Below are 11,159 nucleotides of genomic sequence, written 5' to 3'. Positions count from 1 at the left end.
TTGGCATCTCGCTTTCTGAACCATCGCAGATTAATCGTGAGCAGTTGGCAAATGAGAAACATTAGAGAGAACTTAGATTAGAGGAGAAATATACTTTTAGAATAATCAACCAAGCTCCTGTTAACCCCGCAATCCCGCTTCCGTGGCTTTGGTACAGCTGGAGATACTGCCCAGCCACCGCTACCGGAGCTACTGTCTGAGCTACTCTCGGAGCTACTTTCAAAACTACTGCCAGGTTCTTTGTCGCCTTCTACCGAGGACACAGTGAACCAAGTGGAAGAGGATCCATTAGAGACATTAGACCTCCTTCTCTTGGACCCGGTACGAAGTCCTAACATAAGTCAGTAAATTGGACACAATGAAGAAAACGCTTGAAGAAGCATACCGCCAAGATTCGCATAATTCAGCTTACCTCCTCCTCCGCTACCGCTCTTGTTTCGGAGTTTTCTTTTCTGCACCATCTCCAATAGTATATATATTCCAGGAAGAGGGGAAAGAGAGGGGGAATAATTCAAGAAAAAGAATAAACTGAGGTAAGGGAAATAATCAATGTAAAAAAAAATATTTGATGCAGCCAGTATGCTGTGGTGATTGTCGACAATAATATGGAAAGGGGATTCTCCGCCTAGAGGCAGAGAAATATTGTACAGCCGCAGCTAAATACTAGGAGAAATTTTAAAAGATGAGATGGTGGAGGTGTCGGCATGCTCGAGTGAAAATTTGAAAACTCTCGAGGGGGGGGTTTAAATGCTTTAACGTTTTGTTCTTTTTTCTATTCAAGTTGAAAAAAAAACAGGGCACAATCCAGCAACCCCGTTCAATCCTTCAAACCTAGTTCCTCAAAGTCTCTGTCGAATAGGAACCCTAAACTTGGTAAATACGAGTTATTGCTATCAGCTTTACACAGGTATGTACTCAAATAAGTTATTTTATCCACAGTTCTGATATAGATGAATATCATCTGCCTATCCAGATATCCAGAGGGCCAAAAAAAAAATACGCTCTCCAGTTGAAAATCTTCCTTTGACAGCAGGTCAAGTTTTACGAACGCACGGAATCGTCCCCTGCGAAAATGGACGTGATAATAATATTATTATTATAATATAGTCCACTAACCACGCAACTTGACTCAAGAGACAGAGGAAAAATTATACGCAAGTCTAATTATTTCAAACGAACCAAGCTCAATAAAAAAAATTAAAACTTTCTTCCCCCTCCATCCCCACTTGAGCACGATTGGCTTTTGACTCCCGCCGATGTGCTCTTTTAGAATTTGAGTAGAAAAATGTTAACCTGACCGGGAGGTCACGAGGTGGGTTGGCCCCGTCATAGAATCTCAATCGGTGGATCGCGCATATTGCAGGGGTGCCCCAGAGTGCAAGCGCATTAGGCGAGAATCGGAAGGAGCGCTTCTATCGATTTCACAGGAAGGAGCACTGATACAGAGCGTTGCCATTGCTATTTGTCCGGTCCCAATTGGTTTATGGAATGATATCATACCTTGGATGGTTCAACGAATAAACTATTCCTTAGCTCGAGTTACCATAAGTAATACTATCGTCTCTTTTCTTCACAAAAAAACAGGACGACGAAACCCCATATAGTTATCACTGAGCTTTAATATTCTATCACTAGTAGTTAGTTCCCAGAGATCCACCAGAACCAGGAGGTAATAAAAAACAAAAATAAAAAGATGGAAAAGTGTAAAATCCCTTTGGAGCATAGTGGTGAAGTAGGTGTTCTTCTCAATACTAGATACTAGAAGCCCCTCGATCTACGCTCGAGTGCGTAGCAAAAGTTCAAAGTACAATGGATGAGATATGAACAGTCAGAAATTGCCAGAACTTGGATATATTCAACTTTAGAAGGTATAGAAAAGAATTATTTAATTCGATTTTGTGAGAATGAATCTATTGAGTTTAAAAACAAACAATATAACATGGGCATAAACAGAAAAAGGAATGAAATAGTAAAAACAGCACGGCTTTAGTAAAGATACAATTTTGGTGAGAAATAGAGTGGAAAGGAAGGGAGTATATTTTATGGGGAACTGCGGGGGTGCCGAGGTTTTTTTCTTGGCGCTCTCTGGGAATGTGCTCACAAATTCACCCAACCGCACATTTCATCATACATCACATGCATGCTCAGAAATACCCCCCTATGCATCTACCATCATCGCTATCAGATCTTACTTCTTGGCAGATGAGATATCACTCCTTGACACGACTGCTCAGTCCATATATGACTAGCCACCCCTCTACCGCACGGTAGAGTGTATTGTTATCATTGGATCTAGGTATTTTGGGTGCAGTATGTAGTTGTGATGTTAAACGCAGCAGAGATTGATAAGATCACAGCATATCGGATGATCAGATCGCGGCCTTTGACGAGATCAGATATCACTCCTTGGCGCGACTGCTCAGTGCATATATGATTTTACATAATAAATTATATAATCTATTAGATGTGGGATGGGCAAAAAAAAAAACAGATAAAGTTAGCCCCTTTACTATGATACCACAAACACCCTCTAGTGGATTGCAATCTGTGGCGACGACATCACCCACCGAACCTCCTTACTCTAGTACCTGAAGCTGAATCTATGATAGGGTTAGCCTAACACAAAGCACTCTCCTAATCGACCAAGAGCTTTCCTACACCAGTCCACCACCTCCCCACAAAAAAGTCAAATATCCGACCGCAAACGCACAGAAGTCTCCCAAAAACAAATATTTCTAGAAAAATACCCTTTTTCCATTATAGAATAAATGCCATTTTCAGGAAATATCACAATATATTTATATTGGTACTGTACATGCCGAACAGGGCCTTAATTGACTCTCAAATATTTTTCAGTTGTGGTTTTGGTAGTCAAGTATTGCGAAGGAAGTAAGCCCCATCGCATCTCGATGTTAGGTTAATTATGGTAACTAACAATAACTCAAGTTGAGCCTGAATTGAACTCCTGAACTCCTGTTAATTATAACAGGGGTTAATTGGTTCTTGATATCTTAACCACCACGCCAGCTAGGTTTTTCATGGAGGTAGTTTTTCGGATTCTAATGGGAAAGGTGGCGTGTCTGTCTAAGGTGTGAATGACAAAGACGGCAGTAAATCACAATTTCATAATAGCCATTACCTCCATGAGCTGTTATCAATAAGATATATTTTGAGCACCACCTAAACCTTAGGTCCATAATATATTATCTAATTGATTATGTCAGCAGGCTCTCCAGCGCCTCCACGAACAATATAATAAGTGCATTCTGCTGCATTTTGCGATATTAGCACCCAAATTGTAAGACTAGACTAGCGAGTGGCTTTGCGGAGAAGATGCGGTAATCTTCTTTATTTATAGAATAGAGTAGACCTTTGAGCAGTATGTTAGAGTATTGTGTGCCAACAATGACATTCAATCCAGGATGACAAACGAATGTCAGGAACGCCACTATCCTTTCACACTTTGCACAAAATCAGGCACAGCTCTGTAGGAAAACCGCAGCAAAACCTCTCTATTCCAGGGGCACATTCCAAAAGCCCGTGGTACTTGAGGCCCTTACCGTAAAAGTACAATATCAGTAATTGTTGGCAGTGGACTTATTAGGAAGTGTTCCATTAATACCACAGGTTACGGTACCGTAAAGAACAGATCCCTCACAGTAAATTACCCACGGAAGTTACAACACCGGAAAACCGCATCCCGCACTATCAAACTTGATGCCGGGCAAAGGTGCCTTTTTCCATGTTGGAGGAAGTGCGGATTACTTAAGTTTTTCTGCGACAACCGGATCTCAGATAACCAACCTGCAGAGACAAGAGGACGGCTAGACAAAGGGCTTAAAGATGAGACTCTGACAGCAACGTGAGGAAGAACTCGCGCAGGAGGGTGCTAGCAAGGAGGCTCCATGCTAGATTCTTGATGCTCTCCTGGTAAATACCGAGGGTTAGTTGTGTATTTAGAAGCTTGAACTGGGCTTTATTCCCCCTACCTCCTCCCCCGCCTCCGTGTGTGAATACTCTCCCCCTCCTTACATCTCTATTGAGATCTATAGTGTTTTCTGCACCAGGTCGGCTAACGGCGTCCGGGCAGTTTACGGTAAGGAACCGTACATAAGGAACCGTACTGTTGGACATCAGATGGCTTGCGCGCACATTACTACTAATTGCGTTGACAACTCCCCCGAAGCGGCCAGCCAGTCTCTGACCTGTATCTATAGACCCGTCTAGCCCGCAGAAATCAAGAGGAAGAACGCTTTCTAGAGAAACCTTTCCAGAGAAGCCCCTCCCATCACTGTACCATATTGTGTCGTGTAATTCGCCATGTAAACTCACGGTTCAAACCCTATACTATCAAGTGATCACACATGAGCATTACCCAAGTCCCAACCATTTTGGCCCATGGTTCCGATAACTTATGCAGTAAGCTGATAAGAAAAGTAAAATAAAATACAAAAAACAAGTTGGATGTACAGTACACTCCATGAACATAGTTTCACATATCGCGAGCTAGAGAATCTATCGCCTCCATGGCGTTTTGTGAGTCACCCTGCCCAAAGGCCCCACCAATTTACCAAATCCCGACACCATATTCCAAAGGACCACGCGAGACACAAGGTCAAGGATAAACCTCAAATAATTGATCCGAAACTTCTTGCCAGACCCGTACTTCCCTCGGCAATTCTACCCTCATACTATGATACTAAATCATTCCTCCTCATAGACACTAGTGAACAGAACCCCCAGCCATGACCCCTGATGCCCGCCACAGCTCGGTCGAAACGGCGAAAGTGGCCGCTGTTGCCAATTACTATATTCTCACCAATGACACATATCCTGTGACCACCGCTCGTTAGCGGACTTCACACAGCTCTGTAGTGCGATCCCATTCGGTATATTTGGCCATTTAAAAGGTCTCTGGACGCTTCGTATTTGTCATCATCTGTCTTTGCGCGAGTGCGTCCGGAGACTTTCGAAATTGCCAAGCAGTGATTGCCGGCTAAAAGCCATTCCTCACTTCCGGTCCCAACGCGCGCTCCGGTAAAAATGGGTCGACCCGTTTCAACTTCTCCAGGTGCAGCGATATATCGATAAGGCGTAATCATGAACCCGGGTGCGTTTCGTGGAAAAACGGCCCATTTCGCGTCCATGGCGACCTCAATGATCGGTGTGGGGGTTTCTGACTAAACAACGTTTGCTGAACGGTCGCTCTTTTCCCTTCCGCCCCAACTTCACCGTGACACATATCACAGCGCCCAACACCATCTATATATCGTTCCTACCGGCAAAAGAGAAGAAGCCGACCTCTCCAACACCGTATCTTCACGTATATATAGGCCAATTTCCATACAGGGAGACACCTCCACTCTCCCCGCGGGTGGCCGAGAGACCACTATTACAGTATAATAATATTATTATGAGAATAAGTTGAGGCCAAGACAACAGCGAAACCGGCTACGACCACCCCATCGAGCGAGGCGATCCCGAGATCCCGGTATCATAAGAAACTCTCCCGCCGCAGCCGAGGGCTATCCCACACCAAGCCCTCACCACGATACCCGGAGGGTTGTATCGGAAATGATCTTCGGGTAGGTCCACCGCCCATTCATTTCTTCCCCATATCTCCCCTCTTACGATATAAATACGCTCCCATGAGCCCAACCGCATCTCCGCCATATACACCCCAACGCGCGTCCATGATCTGATCGCAAATACTTTCCCCCCTCACATCACCGAAGCTCGGAAAACAAGATCGAAGAACTCACCAAAGTCCATGGCAAAAGCGAGACGAAAACTACCTACCGACCAGACCCAGTTCTGCATACTCTCGTATCTACATCCCCCCTCCCACATTTGGTAATAATACAGAATCTTAACCACTGAGCATCACTCGCCTCTACCATTCTAACCTATTGAAATTTGAAAGTCGAGAATGAGAGGTAGGGCAGCAATGGCAGAGTAATCCGGATCGAGAGAGAGCGAGGGCGGAGAGGTGCCCAAGTTGCCCAATTTTATATTCAATACACACGCCTATATGGCCACCCTACTCTTCTCAATCAGCCGAGCGTAAGCAGCCGCGTCCGGAAAGTTCCCATACCCCGCCAGGTACTACCAACTCTTGGAAACGCTTCACAAGTTACTGATTCAGCCAGAAGCAAATTTTGACAAATCTTTACAATACCCCTAGACATTCGAGAACAATCATCTAAAATAACCCCGTTGCACAAGGAAGAGCACGATAGTCGAGTAGGAGAACCTTACAGAGGCGGCCATATACACCGATACGCCACCGTTCATTTCCAGAACGTACTGAATGCGATGGCAGGTGGCAGGTAGGAAGGTATACAGGAACACGCCCGCGACTCTCCACACAATGAACACTTTAGACAAAAATATCCACAGCAGTGCTCTCCAAGTACCGTAGAAAAACGCCAAACATTGAAGTCTCCATCTCCACCAACAATAACCGTAATAATCCACAATGGAATGGCGCTAAGACGTCCAGAATTTCCCCCCCGGATTAGTGGGAGAAGAAGAAAAAAACTACTCTCAATCATTTTTGTTTTTGCGCCATCATATGTACCGGACTTCTCCTTTTCCCCCTTGCAGTCTACTCGTATATACAGTACCGTAACACCGCAAACCCGCCACATCCAACTGCGGTACCAGTACCCCCGCGGAAACCCCCTCCTTCCAATCATCCGCCCAGAATATCATACTCGTACCTGTACTCGTACCTCCACTTCAACAATGGCCAACTCCAACACAGTTCCACCGACCAATCTACCCAACAAACAAATAAGCAAACAAATAAGCAAACGAATAAGCTTTTCTCCGCCTGATGACTGTGGTACCGCCTCACAACTCCCCTGTAGGGAAAGCCCAGGGTAAAAGTCGCCCGGGTACTCGTACAAGTGCCACCCCCTTATTATAGGAACAAGGTACGATGACAAGGAAGGGCTACCGGAACACAGCGCAGGAACCATGATACAAGTAAAGTAAAACCCCGCAGCGAGCGGGCAAGTGAACACCCGATGACAAAGAACAACGGAATTTTCGCCGTTGGCCGGTAGTGCGAATTATACTTATACCCGGCGGCGAGGATTGGCTTCGCCGCAAGCAAATACAAGTAAACAAACGAACAGGTGAAGTATACGGTATGCGGTACGTAGGGAGGGGGGGGGGTATACCATGGATCATGGAACTTTTGAAACCACGCTAGAACAAATACGGCAATAACCATTCCCCTCCCCTTTCCCGGTGGGGGAAGTGTGCTCATGGATTTGCTATTCATATCGTACGGTTCCTGCAGATGTGCACAGCAACCGGTAGATGAAACAGAGCATACAAGTAGACAAGTGGGTTATGTACCAGGGTATCGTGGTATAAATACTCTAATCCATCCTTCTCCTTTCCGCTCGAGTTACAAAAGATTACGGTAACACGAACGCCAAACTGCCAATTGAGGGCATTGCTGTGTGCTACCGGTACTGTGCTGTTCCAGCCATTCTTACAAAATTTAATGAATGAATAACTGAATGATTAAACAACAGCGGCTAAATTCACACAAACTCACTCACTCCTCTTTCGCTCGTTCATTCGTTCGTACGGTCCTTGTAACTTATTTCCTTTTTTTCCCCTTTTTGGCGAGTATCGCAAGGTACTGTACTTGTACTGTACTGTACTGTACTCGAGTGCGGTACCTGTATCAGAAGTCAAACCCCCCCCCGTCGTCCAGTGGGTGTGACTCGACTCGACTACCGTACTTCTACTCGTACCGGCCAATTAAATCCCGGTATGCGTCACACACAAACACTATCCAAACTTGGAATTTCTTTTTGAGTGAGGCATTTGTTACACCGTGGAATACCGCATCCGGTACTAGTAGCATTTACTGGTGTGGTTCAACCCCTTAAATGGTTTCCATCGTGCAGTGCTAACGTTATGCGATGCAGCGGTCCGCTGGTATGACAATTTCGAAGCTCGGTTTGCCATACAAGTGACAATAATCGGTTATCATAGGAAATATTACCTCCACCTGCAATGTAAAAAAATATGATCCGGAGAAAAACGAACCCAGATATTTATATCGCAAAAAAAAGACAAAGATTTCATCATTAATTTAAATCACCAGTTCTCAAGTGACTTCGTAGTATCCGCCCGCGACTCCTGTCGAAAGATATAAAAAGGAGGTATAATAACTGCAATCCAAAAATATAAAAATGAAAAAAAAAAATGTATCAAACAAAAATCTCCAAAATATTCAAGCCGAATGCGGAACTATTAGGGTATGTATGTGGGTAGTAGAATTGAACGGAATGAAAATGCCATCCCCTTTAGAACTCTATTTGACAGGTTATTTTCGAAGAGAAAGAATGTAATAAGAGCCCGGAAATTGCTCGCGTTCAACCATGTCCCCAGCGGGCCAAAAGATATTTCATGTTCCACGTGGCAAGAGCTTCTCTTTTAAAGAGGATAATAATAAAAAAGAAAAATCATATCTCCGAGATTTCTGTTCTTCTCCCCTCGCTTCGAAAAAATAATCGTTCGTTAAAGGTTTTGGAAAAAGACGGTCTTACAAGAGAAGAGCTGTGGATGACTTCGAGTTAGCTATGATGGAGGAGAGGGCATTAGAAGTAAAACGCACCGAGCCCAGCGACCATGACGACGAGCATGACTCCACCAACACGGACCTTGTCACCGGCGCCCGGGGACACGGGAATGACGGGGATCGACGGTTTGGTAACGTTGGTGGAAGGAATGGCAGAAGGGTACCCAGTTGGGTTGGCGAGCTTGGTGGCCGTACCATTCCATGCCGGGCTCGTCCAAACAGCCGCCGGGGTGGTATAGGGCTTGCCAGGGCAATTGGTGACTGTAGGTCCGCACGAGGTGACAGTGACCATAGATGTGGAGTAGAGGACAGTTCCACTGGTGACGAGTCCACCAATGGCAGTGGGGTAGCCTGAGGAGACGGCGTAGGTAGGAACTGAATGAGTGGGTACGAGGGAAGAAGTGCATGAGGTAGAAACTGAAGAAGTGGGCGGGACGGAGAGCGGGTACAGGGGCGGAGCGGAAGACGAAGAGGAACCCATGTAAGGGTTGGAGTTGGAGACACCGAATTGAGTGGTGTATTGGTATTTTCCGGTGGCATCGTCAATCAGCTGGATCCCATAGCGGGAGACGTCGGCCTCGAGGTCGGTGGCCGGGGTCCAGGTGTAGGTACCAGTGTTGGGAGCCATCTCAACGATGGGGTAGAGAGGAACAACATTGTTAGAAGGACCACGTAGGAGGAGGAGAGTGACGGTTCCTCCAGTGGTAGGCTGCGAATCAATCAATTAGCGAATGCCCAAATTTGCTCAAAAGTATTCTGTTTTTGAAAAACCCACATTCCAGGTAATGGTATAAGGAGAGCCAGCTGGGACAATCTCGCCGAGCCCAGGCTTACTGATTGGGTTTCCCTCTGTGGTGTCTCCGACTGGAGTGGTGTAGGCATTCGCGAAAGTAAAGGCGGCGGCCAAGACAGTGAAAAGAGCGTATTTCATTTTGAAGTTGGAAGCGAAGAAGAAAAAATCAGTAATGAGTGTGGGGCAGTTGGAGCACGGCAAAGATTGGATGGTGAAAAGAAAGAATTTCAAAGATGTTGCTTTGCGTGAGAGAAATACGGTGAGGAAAGGGAGGAACGAAAAGGGGGGGGTGGAGTTGGTTTTATGGATGGGTTGCATGAGGCGCCCACCCCTCAGTACCCTCCTCACCTTGTCCTCCTTTCTCAAAATGTCACGACTGATCAGGCTGAGATTACTTACTGGACTAGGGTCAGAGGTTATACGAGCGACTGGGAAATTTGATGTGTGGAGAGGCGGCTTAGCACTGGCACCATCAGTTGGCGTAAATAACAATAAACTCACGATTCCCTCAATACCCCTTACCATGCCTACTACTTGAGTACCGTACCGGTACTGTGCTTGTACGATACCGACCCCCCCCTCATACAAGTACTTTAAGAGTACGCTACCCATCCGCCTCCCAGCGCGAGACGACAGGGAAAAGAAAAATGGACAAACTTCCTTAATCCTTTATCCATGATACCCATAGTACTGTACCCGTACAGTAAGAGACTTGTAAAAAAATTAGCAACTCGTACAAGTTGCTTCCGCTCAGACTCGAGGAGAAAACTATTCCAGGTCACCAACACCCCCACCTCCATCCCACTGGCGTTCAATTTCACGAACTGGCATTGCGCGATGGGTTTTGCCTACTTGTACCGTACCGGTATGACTCTGTGCTGGTCGAGACATTTTAGTGCGGGTTTTTCCCCTGCGAGTTTGGAAGCGAATTGTTCGGACCATGTTTTTCCACAATAAAAAGGGGAGCTATTATGATATATACCTGATCCAAGCTGAGTCAAGTGCAACAACGGTAGTCTCTGCGCCCAGTCGCAACCTTGGCAAATCTCTTGTCGCGATGACCAGCGATTGACAGGCACGCTCCCCCTTTCCGCCACAACCTTTGTGTGAAGACCCCGTCCGGTGGGACAGGCTCGTGGAGCGATGGAGACTTCCCCAGCCCACTGTCTCAACCCCGTGACGATGCAGATGGGTTGCGCCCAGCTTCTTCCCCGCGCTTCACCTCATCCAACAAATGCTGTCCGTCAGGTTTTTCCCCTAATGGGGCACCAAATACTGTGATCCACACAACGACTAACAATCCAGAAACGAAAATGAAAATTAAAAATCCCCAAAGAAAGAAAAAAGGGTCAAAGGTCCTTATTATCGATTTCGAGGGGGGGTCGTCAGTCTGGCAGCTCGACCACCCTCTCTCTCAAAAAAATTTCCCCTCGACGCCACACCAGGGGTTCAGGTTGATTCTCTACTCGAGTAACGGAGAGAGAGGTAAAGTTTAAAGCCGGAATACGGTAAGGCAAGTGGGCCGTGGGAAATTGTTCGGGGGGGAAAAAAATCCTCGTGAATGCAGCACCCATGACCTTTTCGAAAATCGATAATATCGGGAAATTCAAGGGGTCGCCTAATGTCTGTCCTCATTTGGCGCATGCAGTGAGAGACATCCATTATCCCTGTGGAAAAGAAGTGATGAGCCTCTCATCCAATCTCTGGCATCACGCTAACTTAACCGCGTTCAGGTTAGATGCACACCAGTAACCACTC

At 46.0% G+C, this 11,159-nt stretch overlaps 1 protein-coding gene; it reads right to left on the bottom strand.

Annotated features, from left to right (window-relative positions):
- Positions 1-8,088: 8,088 nt before the first annotated feature.
- GSTUM_00004171001 (uncharacterized protein) lies at positions 8,089-9,640 on the bottom strand. XM_002842468.2 has 3 exons: positions 9,384-9,640; positions 8,645-9,317; positions 8,089-8,586 (listed from the first exon to the last, which is right to left on the bottom strand). Exons 1-3 carry the CDS (start codon positions 9,537-9,539, stop codon positions 8,573-8,575), a joined length of 843 nt encoding a protein of 280 aa, XP_002842514.1. The 5' UTR covers positions 9,540-9,640; the 3' UTR covers positions 8,089-8,572.
- Positions 9,641-11,159: the final 1,519 nt, after the last annotated feature.

This window comes from Tuber melanosporum (genome assembly GCF_000151645.1).
Source record: "Tuber melanosporum whole genome shotgun sequence assembly, scaffold_10, strain Mel28".
In the NCBI taxonomy this organism is placed as follows: domain Eukaryota; kingdom Fungi; phylum Ascomycota; class Pezizomycetes; order Pezizales; family Tuberaceae; genus Tuber; species Tuber melanosporum.
This window is presented reverse-complemented; position numbering and strand designations above follow the sequence as displayed.

What these genes read in the sequence shown, in the direction of transcription:
- GSTUM_00004171001 (XM_002842468.2), bottom strand. Translation starts at nt 9,539, where the DNA reads ATGAAATACGCTCTTTTCACTGTCTTGGCCGCCGCCTTTACTTTCGCG. An exon ending in CTTATACCATTACCTGGAAT is followed by an intron (nt 9,318 to 9,383) that starts GTGGGTTTTTCA and finishes ATTGATTCGCAG; the next exon opens with CCTACCACTGGAGGAACCGT.